Source organism: Dryobates pubescens, chromosome 4 (genome assembly GCF_014839835.1).
Source record: "Dryobates pubescens isolate bDryPub1 chromosome 4, bDryPub1.pri, whole genome shotgun sequence".
Taxonomy (NCBI): domain Eukaryota; kingdom Metazoa; phylum Chordata; class Aves; order Piciformes; family Picidae; genus Dryobates; species Dryobates pubescens.
Genome location: NC_071615.1, coordinates 9,214,031 through 9,233,092, shown reverse-complemented (window position 1 = coordinate 9,233,092; position 19,062 = coordinate 9,214,031). Strand labels below are relative to the sequence as shown.

General features: G+C 42.0%; 1 protein-coding gene across 1 annotated transcript in view; it reads left to right on the top strand.

The window, feature by feature from the left end:
- The window catches only part of LOC104298962 (BOS complex subunit NOMO1), a 29,059-nt gene that overhangs the window by 898 nt on the left and 9,099 nt on the right, over positions 1-19,062 (top strand). The window contains exons 3-25 of the mRNA XM_054180432.1: positions 839-884; positions 1,316-1,416; positions 1,539-1,645; positions 1,815-1,887; positions 2,382-2,534; positions 3,715-3,852; positions 4,592-4,681; positions 5,291-5,396; positions 5,831-5,981; positions 7,111-7,288; positions 8,059-8,200; positions 9,162-9,293; positions 10,053-10,189; positions 10,466-10,553; positions 11,143-11,206; positions 12,304-12,399; positions 14,815-15,024; positions 15,308-15,390; positions 16,281-16,440; positions 16,565-16,691; positions 17,274-17,387; positions 17,961-18,088; positions 18,698-18,839. Of these exons, the coding sequence (XP_054036407.1) occupies positions 839-884; positions 1,316-1,416; positions 1,539-1,645; positions 1,815-1,887; positions 2,382-2,534; positions 3,715-3,852; positions 4,592-4,681; positions 5,291-5,396; positions 5,831-5,981; positions 7,111-7,288; positions 8,059-8,200; positions 9,162-9,293; positions 10,053-10,189; positions 10,466-10,553; positions 11,143-11,206; positions 12,304-12,399; positions 14,815-15,024; positions 15,308-15,390; positions 16,281-16,440; positions 16,565-16,691; positions 17,274-17,387; positions 17,961-18,088; positions 18,698-18,839 (2,766 nt within the window). The remainder of the gene's footprint in view (positions 1-838; positions 885-1,315; positions 1,417-1,538; positions 1,646-1,814; positions 1,888-2,381; positions 2,535-3,714; positions 3,853-4,591; positions 4,682-5,290; positions 5,397-5,830; positions 5,982-7,110; positions 7,289-8,058; positions 8,201-9,161; positions 9,294-10,052; positions 10,190-10,465; positions 10,554-11,142; positions 11,207-12,303; positions 12,400-14,814; positions 15,025-15,307; positions 15,391-16,280; positions 16,441-16,564; positions 16,692-17,273; positions 17,388-17,960; positions 18,089-18,697; positions 18,840-19,062) is intronic.

The following is a 19,062-nucleotide window of genomic DNA, read 5'->3' as shown; positions in this document are numbered from 1 at the left end:
CAGCCGTGTGCTAGCAGCTGTGCAAATACTACACCAAAAGTACAGGTTCCTACAGCATGCTGATAAAGCTTTCAGTTATCTGTCTCTAGAAATTAACATAAATCTGTATGAGAATGTGTTAAATACAAGCTGCCCTCAGTTGGTCTAAGTGTTTTGCTCTTCTAAAGAGCTAGTTAACTTGAGGATCAGAAGTAAAAGGATGGTTTGGGTTGGAAAGGACCTTTAAAGTTCATCTAGACCAACCAAATAAATCCTTCTCTTCCCAATCTAAGAATATAAGATACCTTCTGATCTTAGCGTCAGATTCTTGTTCTTAGGTCTTTAAGCCTTTCTGTGGATGAACTTCAGAACATATGTGGTATCCACTGATTTAAAGAGAATCTCTTTGTAGATTAATAGCCTTTTGGAGCAGAGCTTTTAATAGGATTGGAATTTTGTTATCCTGTGTTTGGGCAGAATGGTTGAATAGGACCTCCTAGTGGAAATACTAAAGGCTGATTTTAGAGCAAATCTCTTGGGGCAGGTAGGGAGAGATGCAAACACTTTCTAACGCTGAACTGCTTGAACATGGTCCAGGTTTGGTCTGGAAGCAGTGAAAAGATACTATTTAATTTTTGCTCTTAGCTTGCTGGATATGAGCCCAGCATCCCAGCCTGCCTGGGTTGATGCTGATGTTTTTTTGAGCAGAGTATCTTTGATAGGAGGAAAAGAGAGTGGGACACTTGGGTCTTGTGTTGCTCTGCAGCATGATATTTGTGTTTTGGCTTTTTCATCCTTTAGCTCAACTGAATTTAGATCAGTGAAGACAATCAGTGTTTTATTTTTTTTTATGTTTTAGGGGGATTTCATCCTTAAAATTGAGCCTCCCCTAGGGTGGAGTTTTGGTAAGTACTTACATGTCTTTTTACAATAGGACAGTGTCTTTGCAGTGTAGGACCTAGCTCTCTTTGACTTGCAGCTGGTGGGGAAAATCAAGCTATTTTCAAAAGATATAAGCCCTACTGCATGGCTTTAGTTACTAACGTGTACCTACTGTACCAGAGGAAAATAAACCTGTAGGGTAGGCACTGTCAAAACAGCCTATGAACTGATTTGAAGTAATGTGGATTTTTGACAGAAATGTCTGCAAGGGGAGGGAGAAGGAGGATTTTCAACATCAGGATTTGTGGGTGTTCCAACATTGCTGAGGCAAGACTTCCAGAGCAACTTGTATGCTTCAGTTAATGCATTCCTGTGAGAGTCTTGTCAAGTTAAAGTGGAACTGCTCTGTGATTATTCTCTAACTACCACGCTGTTTTATGTTCTTCCCCTCCAGAACCGACCAGTGTAGACATCCATGTGGATGGCATTAATGACATTTGCACAAAAGGAGGTGATATTAACTTTGTGTTCACAGGGTTTTCTGTGAATGGAAAGGTTAGACTCTGCTATCTTTATTTATTCCATCTTATGCTGATTTTGCCTTCATAACAACATTCTGCTTCAGCTCTGCAATTTTTTTAATCCATTTATACTCTGGTTTCTTTTCATTTTGACAGGTTCTTAGCAAAGGTCAGACGTTAGGTCCTGCTGGGGTTCAGGTTGTACTGAGAAATGCTGGCAGTGACATAAACATACAAGCAACTACCACACAGCCTGGAGGAAAGTGAGTGTGGGTGGTTCATTCTTAATTCACCTCTTCATTTACACAGGATTCTTTCAGTGCTGCCATATTTATGGGGGCTGTAGTTGTCCTTAAGTATTTTTTCTAACATGTGCACAGTCTGAATTTTTTCCTGTAAATGAGTGTCTGTGACCTCTTCCTTACCTTGCAGGTTTGCGTTCTTTAAAGTGCTTCCTGGTGAATATGAAATCTTTGCATCTCATCCTACCTGGATGCTGAAAGAGGTCAGAGCCTACAAAAGTTCTGGTTTACTTGTTTAGTGAGAATGGATCTGTTAGACATTATCAACTAGTGGGAGGGAGGGTTTTGTGAGTGAACAGGGTTACTGGAATTTTATTCATGTAGTCAAGAAACTGCCTTCTGCAGGCCTAGTTTGGAGTTAGTGGAGCCAGCCAGGGAAGGGCTGGCAAATAAGCTCATGCTTTTGGTTTTCTAATCCTCCTCCTTTTGCATGAGCTTGAATATTACAATAAATGCTCTAATCCTTTCCTCTCAGACTGCTTACTTGCTGAGGGGCTCTGAGATCCTGTATCAGTGAAACAGGAAAACCACCATTTTGCAGAGTATCTTTGCTTTAGTGTCTGTTTATTTTGAATAGCCAGTGGACTCTCTTTGAGTGCTGCTGCTCTGGCCTCTGTTTCTGTTGTTGAATGTTACTTTCGTGCTCTAAATGAGATCTGCTGCCTACTTTGGATGGAAATGTGTTTCTATGTTGCAGTCAAGCACAGTGGTACGGGTGACGAGTTCTAATGCCTACGCTGCTAGCCCTCTGATTGTGGCAGGCTACAATGTTTCTGGGTCAGTAAGGAGTGATGGAGAACCAATGAAAGGGGTCATGTTTCTCCTTTTCTCCTCTTCCGTCACTAAAGAGGTAATGGTGTTTCAGTGTCTCTTCCATATGAGCATGAACATAAATACGCAGCTAAGTAGCTTCTAGATTGATCTTGCCCTGATAACTCTGTCCTTCGTTGAGCCTGGCTTAGGGAAAGCATAAACTGTGCTGTACATAAACCCTCAGGCTGTATTTGGTTTGCTTGGTTTAGGTGGGGGGCTGTGTTGAGCTGTTTTTTTTGTTTGGTTGGGTTTTTCAGCATTTGTATACATGCTGAGTTTTCTCATGACTTCCGTGGGTTTACTTAGATATGGAACACGATGGCCATGTGTTGAAATGTTGGCAAAACCGAGGCTTAAGGTCTACATATTTATTAGACACAAAAAAATCAGAGAATTCTTTTAATTTCAACTCTTTCTAACTCTTCATTATTGCTTTCAAGCAACTGGGTTCCTCAAAACCTATTCAGGCACAGACAAAACTAAGACCTGGACTGAAGCTGGCAACAAGAGCAAAACATAATATAATGTTGTATTATAATATTATTGTATTATAGTAATACATGGTCACAGCACATTATTGGTCTGTATATTCCCTGTGGGTCAGCAGGGTTAAGGGTTACAGGTTTGGGACAATATTTTTCCCAGCTAGACCTTTTTGCATGATAAATGTCGTTGTTCCCTCGTGAAGAACCAGCTTCTGGCACAATTCACAAGATGTTGGCAGATAAATCTTGCAATTCACTGTGCTACTCGGAGCTGTAATTTGTCTTCAGCACAAAGTCTTAATTGCTCTTTGCTCTTTTGATGTGGAGACAAAGTTAACAGCTTCTATTTCTACCTTGAAAGTGTGTTATGAAATGAGTGTGGAGGATTTGGTTACGTGTAGTGATTTGTAGTGTAGAGCAGAGCTCTGTTTTGTAACATTAACCTCATCCACAGAACTGGTGTCAGTTAAGATGTGCAGTGCGGTTCTGGGGGGCTAGGGGATGTTGAATTTCCCAGTTTTCTGTCCATGTTGTTGTAAAATTGATTATTGTCTGGTTTGTTTTCTATACAAGAATTTTAAGCTGTGCTGTCAAACTTCACCTCTAAACTGGTTTTGTACTTCCCATCCTTAATTCACAATATAGTATTTGAAACCCTCCTACAGCTTCCCCCCTGAAATTATTTTCTGTTTTCCCATGAGAAAAAAGGTTGTATTGCATTTATTGTCACAGGATGTTGTGGGCTGCAATATTTCTCCTGTGGATGGATTCCAGTCAAGAGATGAGTCTGTGTCCTACTTGTGCAATGTTGTTTCAAAAGAAGATGGATCTTTCAGCTTTCTTTCTCTGCCAAGTGGGAAATACACTGTGGTAAGTAGCTAGAAAGTTTATTGCTTGTCTGTCCATTGGGTTGTTAACTTTCATTTTCTAATCTGTATCATGCGTAATTTTGTACCTGTTAAAAGAGAAATAGTTGAACTGTTTTGAATTGGATGAGATAACTGGAATGGGAACCTCTGACCTGAAGTATGACAGGGAAGTAAGTTGCTGTGTTAGGGGTCTGTAGTGTGGTGTCTGAGTAAGGACTTGTGAATACATGCCCCTGAATTCATTGACCAGGCACAGAATAGTACCTGGAGGCTTCTGCAAGGCTGCAGCTTTCAGCTAGAGACAGCCACCTTAAAGTTCTCTGTTTTCTGTTTTGGCCATGCTCTTTATTATTTGTGGGCAGAGTGGGAGTATGGTTATGCACTGCCTAGAGTGCTGGCACTGCATTCTTAGTCTCCATGCCTTATAAGTGGTATTCAAGCCTCTCATTCCTCTAAGCTTTCTGGTATTGTCTCCTGTCTGTGAGCTCTCGCACATCCAAATAGATTTGCACTCTTCTGAGTAGAGTTACTTCTCTATCTCCTTGGACAATCTCATATGGTTTCCATCAAATCTTGAAATACTTGTCTCCATCCCACTGAGATATTTTTTCCAGGACATTTGCAGCCCATTTGACCCTTCACAGAAGTGTCTGGTGGTGTTATGGACATGGAAAGTGGAGAAGAAAGATATATCCGTTGTCATAGCTTCTTAGGAGTCCAAGTGATTTGTCTTCTTTCAGATACCATTCTACAGGGGAGAGAGAATTACCTTTGATGTTGCTCCATCTAGATTGGACTTCCTTGTAGAGCATGACAGTTTACAGATTGAGGTAAGGCATTCAGAGGAAATAATCCTTTTGTGCCATTCATTCCTGTCAAAGTATGACTGATTTTAGCAGAAAGCAAGTGCACTACGGAAAAACTTCTTTGTAGGCAGTTTGATTTGTTACACATACCCTCTTGCACAGCAGGGAAATGGCTCCCTAGCATTGTGCTGTATTTCTGCGCTTCAGTCCCCTTTGCTGGGAAGACACCAAACAGGGAAAAGCTGTCTGCTATGGTCACTTTCACGTCCATGTTGCAAAGAGGCAGTCAATCTTTCAGGTTGCTTAAATTTTCTCATTCAGATTGTCACATCCCTGGAGAAAGGCCTGTAGTTTGTGTGGTTTGCCGAGTGCCTTGTGTTCTGTGATCTGGGCTTTCTGAGCTGTGCTGATAAAGATAAATGTAGACTCTGTGCCTGTAGTTAGGGGAACTATATGCCTAGATTAAGATGTACTTTTGTTGTGATTATCCTGGTACATTTTCTTCCTAAAGCTGGAAATAAATTTCCTTTCTATGTGTGTGTGTGTGTGTGGAGAACAGTTGGTGCTGATTGCTGTAGGTGTATGCTTGCTTTTACTGAGTCAAGATTAATGGTAACTGTTTTCCCATTTCAGCCTGTTTTCCATGTGATGGGATTCTCTGTCACAGGCAGAGTGTTGAATGGTCCTGAAGGAGAAGGAGTTGCTGATGCCACTGTGACTCTGAACAATCAGATTAAAGGTATGCAGTGGTCTCTGTCTTTGTTGCTTCAGGGAAGCCTTTATTAAGCTCAAGTACAGACCAGTATATGAGCTGGAATCAACCTATTAGGATAATACCCTGCCTTTGTTGCAACTTATTTGAAATACTAGAATGGGTTTTGTGCAGCTGATTAATTTTGTTTTTTTTTCTGGCTTAGATGAGAGTATCAATTTGTTTTGGTGTCCAAAATGTCTTGTTTTCTTTCAGCAATATGCTAAACTGTGCTGTGATGTACTGAAATGAAGGTTGGTTTAGTAAGGAAGCATAATGCTGGGGTTTGTTGTATAATATAAATTAAACATAGCCTGAAGCAGTGCATGCTCTCTGGCTCTTGACACATAAGGACAGACAGTCAACACATGCTCTCAGTCAACACATGCTCTGTTTTCTGTAACTCATCTTATTTTCCACAGTAAAAACAAAATCTGATGGCTCTTTCCGCCTGGAGAACATAACCACAGGTACATACACAATTCATGCCAGGAAAGACCATCTGTTCTTTGATACTATTACTGTGAAGATTGCCCCCAATACCCCTCAGCTGGCAAACATCATTGCAACAGGGTAAGACTGGTGTGGTGATGAGAATGTAATCTGATATGTGGACAGGGTCCCTTCCAGTGTCTCCCTTGGAGTTGTGTGCTGTTGTTGGGAGCTACACGTGGCTGGAGAAATTCAAGGGAAATAGGACAGCTTAAGTGCAGGGTCATGATTTGTCTGCAGTATTTTGCTCAATACCACTTAAGTCAAGAAAGATGCTAAGCCAAGGGTATAGGGAGCAATTTTAGAGCAGTATGTGCAAAGAGAAAGGAACAGAGGCTTTCTGCCACGGGTGCTGTGCTTCAGATAGCCTCCTTCTGTGCAGGAGCGGAGTTACAGGACTGTCTGGTGCAGTGTTGTTCCACACCTCTGCATTTTGTTGTTCAGTCTCAATGTCATAGCTGTCTTGTGTGAGTTGTCTTTTTTTGTTTGTCATTCTTTGCTTGGCATAAGCCTGTACAATGGTGACAGGATTTTGGGAGTGTAAGACTGTGCAGTGGAGAGGAAGACAAAGGGGGTCTGCTTCTGTGTCCAAAGAGCTTTTTCTGAGCAGGAAATAGTGGCAGCCTTCCAGAGAAGTGAAAACTAGGAATTTACTGAGGCAAATGGCAGCTAGCTCATGCAGACTTTTCAAGCTAATTAGGACCAAAACCTTTGTGCTGTTAATCAGTTACAGGTTTTTCAGTCACTCAGTAAGCAGTGCTATTGAACATGAAAAGTAAAACTTCACAGCTTTGAATTTATCATCTTGTGTTTTCACAAGCATAGGAGCACTAGGCTTGTGTCCCTGTCATATTTGAGGTCTTTGACACAAAACCTGAGGGATGGCAATCCTAAGGTGATTGCCTGGCCAGAAAAAAAAAGATGAAAAAACCAAAGGCTTGAGGTGCTTGGGTTGGTGCCAAGGAGGAGTGAAGCAAATTGCTTGCAAATAAAAACAACATCGTGGGGACTTCATTGTAACAGAAATGGTCCCAGTAGTTGTGCATGAGTTTGTGCTTGCTCCACTGCATCTGCTTTTAGTATCTCTGCTGTGAACATTTCCAGGAGAAATCCATTTCAGTTCATCTGTGAGTGAGGTATACTTTTTAAAGGAGCTCTAAACCAAGGGGGTTTTTGATGTTTATTCTGATGGTTTGCTTTTACTGAACAGCTTCAGTGTGTGTGGCCGGATCTCAGTTACTCGTTTCCCTGACACAGTGAAACAGATCAGTAAATACAAGGTAACCATGATGCCTCAAGACAAGGACAAAGCACCACTGGTGGCAACAGAAACAGACTCTCAGGGAGCTTTTTGTTTTAAGGCAAAACCAGGCACGTACAATGTTCAGGTAAGAATGAGCTTCCCTTTCTTCGTTGTGGGTCTGTCAGGGGGCTTTAGAAGGTTTTTGAAACATTTAGCTTGTTGATGATGTTGAATTTAGATTTTCCTGGTCTTTTCTCCTGTTTTCACTATTTCAACAATGACAGTTATTTCTACTTTTTATTTGTTTATTGTTTTCATTAATAAGGATTCCCATGCTCTTTGTCCTTTATGCTTATTAAAAGGAGGTCAGGCCATTTAGGGTGCAAGTTCTTATTTCTCTCTCCTCTTGGCTGTGATACCTCTTAGATCAACTTTTATGCTAGTACATTGTCCTGTGAGTGAGATATGTGATGTGTACCTTTCTCAGGTGCATAAATGGTTCCCAAGATTACAGGTCACAGCAGAACCAACAGCACAACTGCTGTGGATGTTGCATTGTGGGAGACAGTGCAGGCTGGAAGATAGGGAACTGCATAGTTCTAAGCCCTCTGACTGCCCTCAGATAATGAACTGGCCTAATGTAGAAGCAGCAATACATCCTGAAGTGAAATGCACTCAGTTTTGAGACTGAGCTGTTTGGAGGACTTTTAATTCTGTTTTATTGCATTTCTTTGGAAGATTTTTCACTACAGACTTTAGAAAAGCATATTTGGGAGACTGGTTTTGCTTTGCCTGGGATTTACAGTAAAGTTACACCTTTCCAATGTCTGATCAATTGATTTGGGCTCAGCAGAGTGATTGTATTTGCACTAGTATTGAAGAGATGGCGGTGTCTTGGTGTCATGTACTGTACAGGTGATGGTTCCAGAGGCTGAGACCAGAGCAGGACTGGCACTGAAACCCAGAACATTCCCTGTTACCGTTACAGACAGGCCAGTGATGGATGTGACCTTCTCGCAGTTCTTGGCATCTGTCTCAGGGAAGGTCTCTTGTTTAGGTAAGCCAGTCTGGAAAATGAAGTAGAAATGGGAGCAGAGAACTTTAGCACTGCCTGTGTGAATGAGCACTGTTTAGGTCAAGACAGTTGCTGTGGTTAGCCTCACCAGCAGAGAAGTAAATGTAACTTCCTGCAGACAGATAAAGCAGCTTTTTTTTCAGGAGACCTTACAGCCTAATGGAGTACTTCAGTAAAATTTGGAGTAAAGTTATTGCCTATTTTTAACAAACACTTGCTAGGAATAAGCAAGTACTCCTTCCTCACGAAAGAATTCTGACCCCTTTGCCTTCCTCAAGATGGGTAAGATTGGTAAGTTCTGGAAGGAAGTGCTTCTGGCTCACCCCAGGAATGCTGCACATCAATCAGTGAAGTACTGGAGGTGAAAAAGACATTCAGGAAAAAAATCCCAAAGCAAAACAACTCCCCAAAACCCCTCAGTGTGTGTCAAGACCCTGTAGGATAGAGGCTCAAGCTATTAAGGGAAACTTGCAATCTCTCTTCTCTTTTGTAAGTTTTGTGTCTTTATTTTAGTCTAAGGTTCCTCTCTCCTGCTATTTCCTTGATTACCCACTGATTTTGGTAGATGATTGGAGTTTGACTTCTGTCATTTTTGTCCCTTCTTTTTTTCCCCTCTGAATCTTCTCTGCATCATCTCTGCACTTTGTGTTCTTTCTCTTAGGTGTCTGCTGGGCTCTGTAGTCTTTGCAGAGAGAGTTGGACCCAGGGATTTAATGCTGGCCCTGGTTATTACCTGCTGTTAGCTAAAAGAGTAGGTTAACAATCTTAGACTTGCTGAGGAATGCAGAAAAGCCCTGGTAAAGGTGCTGTAGGAGTGAGACTTGTCACTGGAAACTTTCTGTTCTGGGAGAGAACAATCATTTTAACGTTGATGCATGTGTCATTTGCTTGGAGCAGGAGTTTGGCAAACCAGAATGCATTTTCTGCTGTCTTTTCTGTACAGATGCTTGTGGTGATCTGATGGTGACATTGCAGGCTGTGAGTCGCCAGGGTGAAAAACGCAACCTGCAGCTCTCTGGAAACAGGGACTCGGTGGCCTTCACATTTGAAAACGTGCTGCCTGGCAAGTACAAAGGTAGGATTATGGACAACAGCCCAAAGTGTGATCTAGATTTGTGACTTTCTATTCTTGTGTTGTTAAGGATACCATTTACACAATGTCCAGCATGGAACTAGTTCTGAAACTTGAGAGCATCTGGGAAAATGCTTTGCAACAGTGCATCAGCTTTTCTTCATCTTGTACCTTTAACCCTTTTATCAGCATGCAGGTAACTGCTCCCCTGAATTTTAGGGTCTGCACAGTGGTGTGAGGAAAAAGGGCTTTATCATGAATTGACTTATCCCAAGCCCAAGAACAGGGTCACACCCTAGTTCTGCTTCCAGATTACCTCTCTGAAGAGCGATATGTATTTTGATCAGCCTCCTCTGGCCTACTCTGAAAATAAGCAGTTTTCCAAGGAAAGGTGTGGGAGTACATACAAATTGCTCTTTCTATACATGAGTCAGGACATCTTTCTGCCAAGTAAAACTGGAATTAGGTTCTGAGGTCCTGTGTGCTTCGTTGATAGTCACAGCCATAGTGCATGCTGCAGATCCTTCCAGGGGGACCAGACTTGATCATGCCTTTTTATAAAAGCTTTTCTGTTGTGAGATGTGCTGGCTTCATGGTGATGCCCCAGTGCTGAGAACCAGATTTGTTGCTACAGTTGTCGTATATCTGGCTTTGAAGATTATTGCCAGGGAAGTTAGTGACACAAACTTCTATACCACAAAACATTGTCCTTATTCACACAGTGTTCCATTACTAAAATGCTTTGTGTGGTGTCTGTTCCAGTAAGCATTGTACACGAAGACTGGTGCTGGAAGAACAAGTCTTTGGAGTTGGAAGTTATGGAGGAAGATGTTCTGGGAATAGAATTCAGGCAGACTGGCTACATGCTGAGATGTTCTCTTTCTCATGCAATTACACTGGTATGTAGGTGACAAACATCTGTGTATTTTTCAAATGAATTTGTGTAGGCAGGTCAGGTTATGCTTGCAGCTGAAGCTTTATTCTGTCTCTGGGGAGTCACAGTGCACAGCAAACATTGGTGTTGAGTGCTTTAAGACTTGTCTCTTAGATTTGGTAAAATGGTCATGTGTTGTTGGCTGCTATAAAGGACAAACATGGGTGTATCTTCAGACAAATGATGTTTTCATTTTGTTGTCTGAGAGTTACTAATGGTGAGTTGTGTTGTGGCTTCACAGGAATTTTATCAGGATGGAAATGGACCAGAGAATGTCGGCGTTTATAACCTGTCTAAAGGAGTGAATAGATTCTGTCTTTCAAAGCCAGGTAACAGCTCTAAATGTTAGCTTAAACACTGAAAAACAACCAGTCAGCTGGTTCTGCTGGGAATTAAAAACAGAATGAAGCTGCTGTGGTTCCTGAGATTTCTGAGAGGCATTTACATCTACATAAATGCTCTGTTGTGGGGATTTAGAATTCTCCTACTGTTTAGTCCTTACCTTAAGTTATAGTCCAGAAGTAAAATTGTTCTGGGCTTTTTTTTTGGAGTCAGTGTTTGGTTTGGATTCAGTTTTAAGCTTTAAATGTTTCATCCTTAGAATCATGTTTTATAATCAGAGCTATCTGCTATGGGACATAATAGATTACTTCTGAGCTTGTTTGGTTTGCTGTGCCAGCAGTTATGTTTACCTGTGGTGATGCCTGGCTGAGTTTTGTATCAGTATACATTGGGAGCTCTGGAGCTTCCGGTAGTGATCTGGGACTGAGCAGAGGTGCAGTGCTTTACAAGTGTCTGTGTGAAACCAGCATAGCTGCATTTTTGTAATTGTTTCTGTATTTCTTAATCCTGAGAACTCAACCAACACAACAAGCATTACTTTTTTCAGTGGATTATTCTTTGGCTTAATGTTTACAGGTGTGTACGAAGTGACCCCACGTTCCTGCCACCAGTTTGAACATGAGTATTACACTTACGACACGTAAGCCAAATCTGCTTTTGATCTTATGCCTGTCAGTTTGTTTTCATGAAGCTTGACCTTGCTGCAGCTGCTTGCTTTCAGCAGCTGTGATTGTCTCTAACCAGCAGAGGGAAGTTTTAGCAGAGTTTATCAGATGTGTTCTCTTGCCCTTTCTACTCTCAAAAACATAGTCAACAAATGGTAGGCTTTCAAGCTTATTTTGCTGCTTTAGATGGGTGTTTTTGTCAGCCTTCTGTCTGTTTAAGGTTGGGTTTGCTTTGTTACAAAGGAGAGATGTTTCAGTGTAAACTGTTGATTTTTTTGTGTGAGAGTTGCAGTGCAGAAGACAGGGCAGCAAGTTTACTGGGAGGTGGTGTTTGTCCTTAGGGCCATGACTCTGTGGTGACTTGATTCTGCTCACCCCAGTTTTTGCAGTCTGAATCGATATTTACCCCGAGCGCAAGTTAGCAGCGCTGATCTTCCTTTGTCAGCCATGCTTTATTAGTTATTTATAGGTTATTGTCTGGCAATCTGCTTAATGACTCATTGCTTCCAGAAAGGGAATTTCTGCTCCCAGACTGTTTTCTCATTCATGAACATGACAGAAAATGAATTCAGCTTTAAAATCCAATTCTTTCCTGCTGTGTTAATGAATTAAAAGTACTTCAGAGAGAGGTGTGCCGAGCATGAGAGCCAGCACAAAGTGAGTGAATGAGTAGAAGCAGAAACCCTCTTTTGTCATCAAAGTACCGTTAGACTTGGGGCATCTTGGTGAGCTATGTTTAATATGACAAACTTTTGTGTGTTCTTCTGCTGTATGTGAAGGATTACACACAGCAAATCAATCAAATTGGTGGTGGCTTGGGAGGAAGCAGGAGGCACAAAAGAAGGAATTGATTTGGCCAGTGTCATGCAGTGGTTTGGGGTCCAGGGCTGGAAAACACTCCCTTTCCAATATGCTGTTGTCTCAACGCTACAGTTTTGCTGTGTAGTTTGTGTATGTCTTTTATAAAGCAGTTCAAACTTAGGGATGGGAGGACAAACTACTGAATAAGATTTGGTTATTTTCTTTTAAGAGGGCGACCTTGAATTGATGGTTTTGTTCCTTTGGTTTACAGGTCCTCTCCTAGCATACTGACACTGACTGCAGTTCGACACCATGTCCTTGGCACCATTGTAACAGATAAAGTGATGGATGTGACTGTTACCATTAAGTAAGAACAACAAAATCTTGGGGCTATGAAAAGTGCAAGAAAAAGGCATAGCTCATAAAGTTTTACTCTGGTTTTAATACTGCAGTGGCTGCTTGCTAAGGGGATGGCATCTGCCTCTAGAATGAAAGAGGTTTTTTAAGCTAACCTGTGCTTTGAGGTCTCTGTAGATAGAGAAGTAATTCCCAGCCCCCATTTTGAACACTTTTCCCTTCATTTCAATGCAACCCCCTGTGTGTCATGGTAACCAGGAATGATTTCCTGAGGTTTTCTACACTTCAGTGAACTGAAATTTCAGAATTGGAAGGTTATTGTTTTAGCTTAGGTATGAGCTCTTTATCACTGGCATCTATTTTTCTCCCCCATTTTTCCCCCCTCGGAATGAGAATCTGCTGCTTTAGAGCATTGTTACTGTTGTGAAGAGGGTCATAAAAGGCAAACCATGCAGAGTGATTACACACTAATGTGCCAGTTTATGTTTAGCTGAAGAGACAGCTCGCGAGGGAGCACTGATTTGTGAACAGCTGTAGCTGTGTGATGTGCCGGATCTGCCTGGAAGTGTCTGATAATGATGAGTGCTATATTAATGCTCTGCTGATGTCCACTTATTCTATACTAAAGGCTCTCAAACTTTTTTGAGAGTAGAAAATGCCTTTACAGAGAACAAGTTGCCTGCAGAGCGTTGCCTCAAGTTGCCTGAGCTTAACGAACCTGCAACCGCAACTGCTGGGCAACTACAGCAGCTGGCAAAGAAACACTGAGACAGCAGAGAGCTGGACTTTTAGAAGCAGCTGAGTGAGGAGGTGAATATTAGACTGACCTTCTAGGCTGATAGGGGTTTTTGGGACTGCTGGCAAGTACTTTGAAGGTAGCTTGGTTGCCCCAGACCACCTCTGTGCAAGGCTGGCTGAAGTTTTCCAGCCAAAGTCCAATTTGTCAAATGCCATCAACATAAAAGGCAGAGCTCTGGGTTTAAAAGCAAGCCAGTTGTTTTTTACAACTCTGTGTTTGTGTCCCAGACCTGAGGCAGTGACCTGAACACTTTCAGTTCATCAAAAAAACCCCTAAGAACTCCAACCAAACCCAAATCTGGTTCTTTAGATGTTTTGATGATGGCTTGTTATGTTTGAAAGGTGAGACTGCAGTCATGTATGATGACTGTCATGAGACTGTGTGTCTATGCCTGTACAGATTTTTAATTGGTGTTAAAAGAATTTTATTTTTTATATGCTTCTGTATTATCTCTGGAGTGCAGAGAAAGAATTGAAAGCCTTGAGGAGCCTTAGCATGATAGAACAGCAGTGACTGTCTTTAAAAGGACTAAATAGAATACAGACTGAAACGGGAGACAGAACTGCTCTGATAATCTGAAGTGGTTGCAGGAGGAGTCGTTGCAATCATTTCAGTTCTCTTCTCACAGACAATTTTGCAATGTTCTGCCACAGTTTTTCCAGCCTGTTGTGGAAGAGACAGAAGATAAGATACAAAGGATGGCTGGAGGAGGAAAAGAGAAAAGAGAGGATGTAAGATCAGGGCAAGTGAAACGAGATGCATTGTTCTGAGCTGGTTTAAAGAGCTTGGTTAAACCTAGCCAGCAATCTTGTGAGTGGACAGTAACAAGATAGCTGGATAGTTCAAATGTGTTGGGCAGATAGGTTAGAACAGAGCTTTTCCTGGGAATTGCCAGCTGTTGGAAGTATTCATTTGTGGTAGAAGTAATTTCCTCCTTGTATGCTCTACTGCTGAAAGGTAGGTTCTGAGGGAGAGTAAAGCTTGCCAGTCTTTTAGTTTGTTTTGTGTAAGTCATCTTCTGTGAGTTAAGCTTGTTCTCAGCCTTGGAGTTGCAGCCTTTTTGCCTAGAGCTTTGTTAAAGGTACTCCTGCAGACCGGTCCTTTGGCTTTAGAATCTACTACTCGTGCTGGCTGTTCAGTGTTTCTGCAGGGGGTTTGTTGCCCCTGCAGCAGAGCTGGTGTTTGGTACTGGGTGCAAAATCAAGGCTCTTTACTTACTAAAACCTAAGTTAAGCTAAAGTGCTGGAATCTGCAGGGTGGGTGAGATGTAGAGGTGTGACATTGGCTCCACGGTGGGATGCTGAGGCATGGAAGCAGGGAGGAGGAGACAACAGGGCACCCATTTTTTGAAAGGGTTATGGCATGATGGGGCAGAATTTGTGAAAGTTGCAGGTAGGTCCTTTCCTGCTAGGCCAGGTAGGTTAGCTGTAGTCCCTATGAATGATCCTTTCAAGTAGTAACTGATGTGGAGGTTCAAAGTTTTAGTGGTGCTTGGAATAAATAGCAGAATTAAAATAATCCTGTGACTTGTCTACTGTGCTGTAAAGGCAGGAATGCACAGATCTAACAACCTTTATCCCTACATATGAAAGAAGATGATTTTGGTTTTGTTCTCCATGTTTTCAGGTCATCTATTGACAGTGAACCTGCCTTAGTTTTAGGCCCCCTGAAATCTGTACAGGAGTTGCGCAGGGAGCAGCAGCTGGCAGAGATTGAGGCCCGTCGACAGGAGAGAGAAAAGAAGGGTCAAGAGGAAGAAGGAACAAAGCCACCAGTGCAAGAAATGGTGGAGGAGCTCCAAGGACCCTTCTTATATGAGTTCTCATACTGGGCAAGGTAATGCCAAGCTCCAGTGGACAAAGTTTCTTGTTTGTTCTGTTGTCAGGTGTTCCTCCTGCACAGAACAGTCCTAAAGTTGCTGTGTGGGTTGCTGTGCCTGCTCCTGTTGACTGCCAGCTAAACAGAGGCTAGTAGCACATAATGCAGATTTTGCTTGGGTTCTTGTTGGTATCTTTTCCTTTGGGTATTTAGATGGATTTTTGAGCCAATGTGCAGTACTCTGTTCTACATAAGAGTTGCTAATTCCTTTTGCTTCTAATTCTCTCTTCATGCTTTGCAGGTCTGGAGAGAAAATTACTGTGACACCCTCCTCAAAAGAGCTGCTTTTCTACCCACCTTATGTGGAAACAGTTGTTAGTGGAGGTAAATATAAATCAAATCTAGTCTGAAAGGAGTATATTTTTAGGGCAGAAATGTATCCTTATAGGTGAATATACAAATAGCTTTTCAAAGGTAATGTTAGGAAAGTGTCAGCTGTTTCTTTGGGCTAAGTTCACTGCAATTTGGGAGCTTGAGTATTTGATAGAAGGTGCAAATTCAGTTTTTATCAGCAGAATATATTTCCAGGTGCTGAAAGACCACTTGGTACAAGAGAAGGGGCTACATGTCTGGATATTACACCAGATTCTCAGAATTGTCTGTATTGCTGTCATCTAGAAAAAACATTTGTGCCAAAGCAATGTTTCTATTTTGAGTTCATTACCAAATTCAAGGTTCTGTTAAACTTTCTTTTGTAGTAGATGACAATAAGGAAAAGATTCACAAAAGTAAACTCTTGCCCTCAAGTTGCTAAGTGAAATCACTAGAAAATGTTTGATACCCCTTTATATGTGCCTGTTGGCTGTGCATATCCTAAACACATTGGAGAGGAGGAAATAAAATTTCCCTTAAGTTGTTAAACATCACATATGCTGACCTGAGTTTGATCAGTGTAATACCAGGGAATACAGTTGGAATCTTCTCCCTGTGCCTGCAGTATATGTAACTCGTGAATCCTCCAAGCACTTAGCAAATCCAGAATGTTTTGGAGATGTGCTTAGAGCTTTGGAACTTAGTTACTGATGTTGTGAATGTTCAGGTGTTTTAAGATGCATTGAGATGCTGCAGAATGGTGTGGGTTGATCTCTTATTCCAGGGTACAAGAACATCAGCCCATCACTTTGTAAGCAGTTAAGCTCTTGCTGTAAGACAGAATGGTGAGTGGGTTTTTTTGACTTTATTCTTTGTCTTAAATCCCCTTTGCAACAACTAAGAGAGTTGTCCTGGCAAGCTGATAGAGATCCATGGCAGAGCAGGCTTATTTCTGGAAGGACGAATTCATCCTGAGCTGGAAGGTGTTGAGATTGTCATTGGTGAAAAGGGAGCAGCTTCCCCGCTCATCACAGTTGTCACTGACAGCAAAGGTGCTTACAGGTAAGGGCAGATCTGCTTTGATCTCTTGGATCCTTCAGCTCAAGTGCACTGGTGGCTGGATAATGTGTGTGTGAGAACCAAGTGCTGCTTTTTAAAAGTTGTTCTTCTTTCCTTCTATTTGAAGTGTTGGACCACTGCACAGTGACTTGGAATACACAGTTACTGCTCAGAAAGAAGGGTTTGTTTTGACTGCAGTAGAAGGAACAGTTGGAGATTTCAAAGCTTTTGCTCTTGCTGGGGTGACGTTCGAGGTAATGCTGTGACTGCTTTGGGTCTGAGTGGATAGTGTGTGTGCTTAGAGCTGGACAGGCCAGAGAGTTAACCTGGACACAAAATGGATGTGGGCACAAGACAATTTGGTCATGGGCAAACAAAGCTCAGTTGAGGAGCTTAGTTGTGGGTCATGACCTGCCATGCAGAAGATCTTTTGTAAAGTTCATAGAGTGGAAATTAGAGCCTGGGGTCCAAAAGACTTTTATAGATTTGGGCCACCTTCTTTTCATGAGTTTTGTCTGTCAAGGTGATTCTTTTTTTCAGGCACAATCTGGTCCATCTAGTGCCTGCTTCTAGTCTTTAGAATACTTTATTCTGGCCTCCAGCATGTCCTATGAAATGATAGTGACTGTTGTGCTGATGCATGCTATGTGCAGCTGTGACTAGCCAGGTGTTGAGAGCACAAACTTCTGTACCCTGCAGTCCTGCAGGAGGGGATATGCTGCAGTTTCCTTCTGCTTCCAGCACATCTGTGCAGTCTGTAAGGGGCTTCTGAATGGAACCCTTCTTTGTAAAGCAACCCTTGATTAAGCTTGGAACTGTTGCCTTTTCCAAAATAGATCAAGTCAGAGGATGACCAGGCTCTTGCTGGAGTTCTCTTGTCCCTCAGTGGAGGGGTGTTTCGGTCCAACCTCCTTACCCAGGACAATGGCATGCTGACTTTTTCCAATTTGGTAAGTTGAAATCAGTTTTTCTGCATGTGCAATGCTCTGTCACTTTGCCCTTCTAAACAGGGATGCAGGGGGGTGTATGGCCTCCTTTGAAATCATAACCCACAGTGAGGGATGTAGGTCCTCAGAGTGGACAGCACCTAAAGTCTGGATGTGAAATCTAGCTGGGCAAGAGATATCTCCCCAAGAGGTAGATGATGTTGCTTGATCTCAGTTACTAATTTGCAGTCTGTAAACATGAAACAAGCCAGTTTGTTGATGATCATTTGGGAATTTTTAGAGGAAAAGAAATCTAATTAGATTATTGATCTGTACATGTGTTTAGACATGGCCTGAATAGTTTCCTTGCAGACATCTTTCTCCTCATCTATTTCCTGTTCTTGAGCTTTTGAGATAAGGTTTCAGGGCTGTAGTTTCCTTTCCTTCTTGAGGCTTTTAGAGTTCCGTTGGTTTATTGTCCAGTGCTTATGTTTTCCAACCAGTTTAGTCTTTAGCTCTTGCCAGAATGTAATTGATTGGAGCTGGTGGATTTTTATGTCACTATCAGTGAAGAGCTTGTTCCATGCCTCCTTGCAGAGCCCAGGGCAGTATTATTTCAAACCCATGATGAAAGAGTTTCGCTTTGAGCCATCATCACAAATGATTGAAGTGCAAGAAGGACAGAATCTTAGAATCCAGATAACCGGTTACAGGACTGCTTACAGGTCAGTAGAGCTGCAGTGCTGTGCAAAATGCTATGTGCTGTATCAGGATGCATTGTGCAAAGTGTGTTTTCTCCTGATCCACCTCTGTTCTGAAGGTTTGGAGGATGCTTTTGAAGGCAATTTATTGTGCTGTACTTTTTTTAGCCTTTTCTCATGCATGTGCATATATAGCTAAGCTCAGATGGGAGGACTGTAAGGAGAAACAGTGTTATGAAAGCACTGTGTCAGTGGCAGCTGAAGTGGCTTGTGCTGTGTTCAGTGGGAGAGGAGAGGACTATTCAAGGGATGATAAACCAATTCAGGTATCAAGAATTCAAGACCCTTCCTTTCCTTGCCCTCCAGTGTAAGTGGCACCATTCATGGAGGTCAGGCAATTTGGATTCCTAAAGTTGTGCCCTGAACTGCAGCTAATTCCAGTGCTTTAAGCAGTTTTACATATACATTACAAATTCCCCTTTTCTTCTTCATGCTGTGTTAATATATTAAGTACTTTTTCCATCAGTTATAACAATAAAATGTCTTTAAGTGTTGTATTAAAACATCATCTGCCCATCTGTAGCAACTGGTTCTTTTTATGTCTGTACTAATTGCTTCTTTATATATCTCTAGCTGTTATGGCATGGTTTCTTCCTTAAATGGAGAGCCTGAGCAGGGAGTCTCAGTAGAAGCTGTGGGACAGAAGGATTGCAGCATCTATGGAGAAGACACAATAACTGATGAAGAGGGCAAATTCAGGCTACGTGGCCTTCTGGTAAGGATCGGAACACTCAATCATTGACTTTGCTGTTAATGTGCTAGTGGAGCACTACAGTGGGCTTTATTAATTAGCTACTGATTTCTGCTTTCCCATCACGTTTGCTAGCCCAGATTCCCTTGAGTCTCTCCCTTAGGCACCACTGTCATGTGTTGAACATTCATTCTAGTAAAGGAGGAGAAGCCTCTTAGCGTAGGTCTGTGCAACTTGGTGCCAGCAC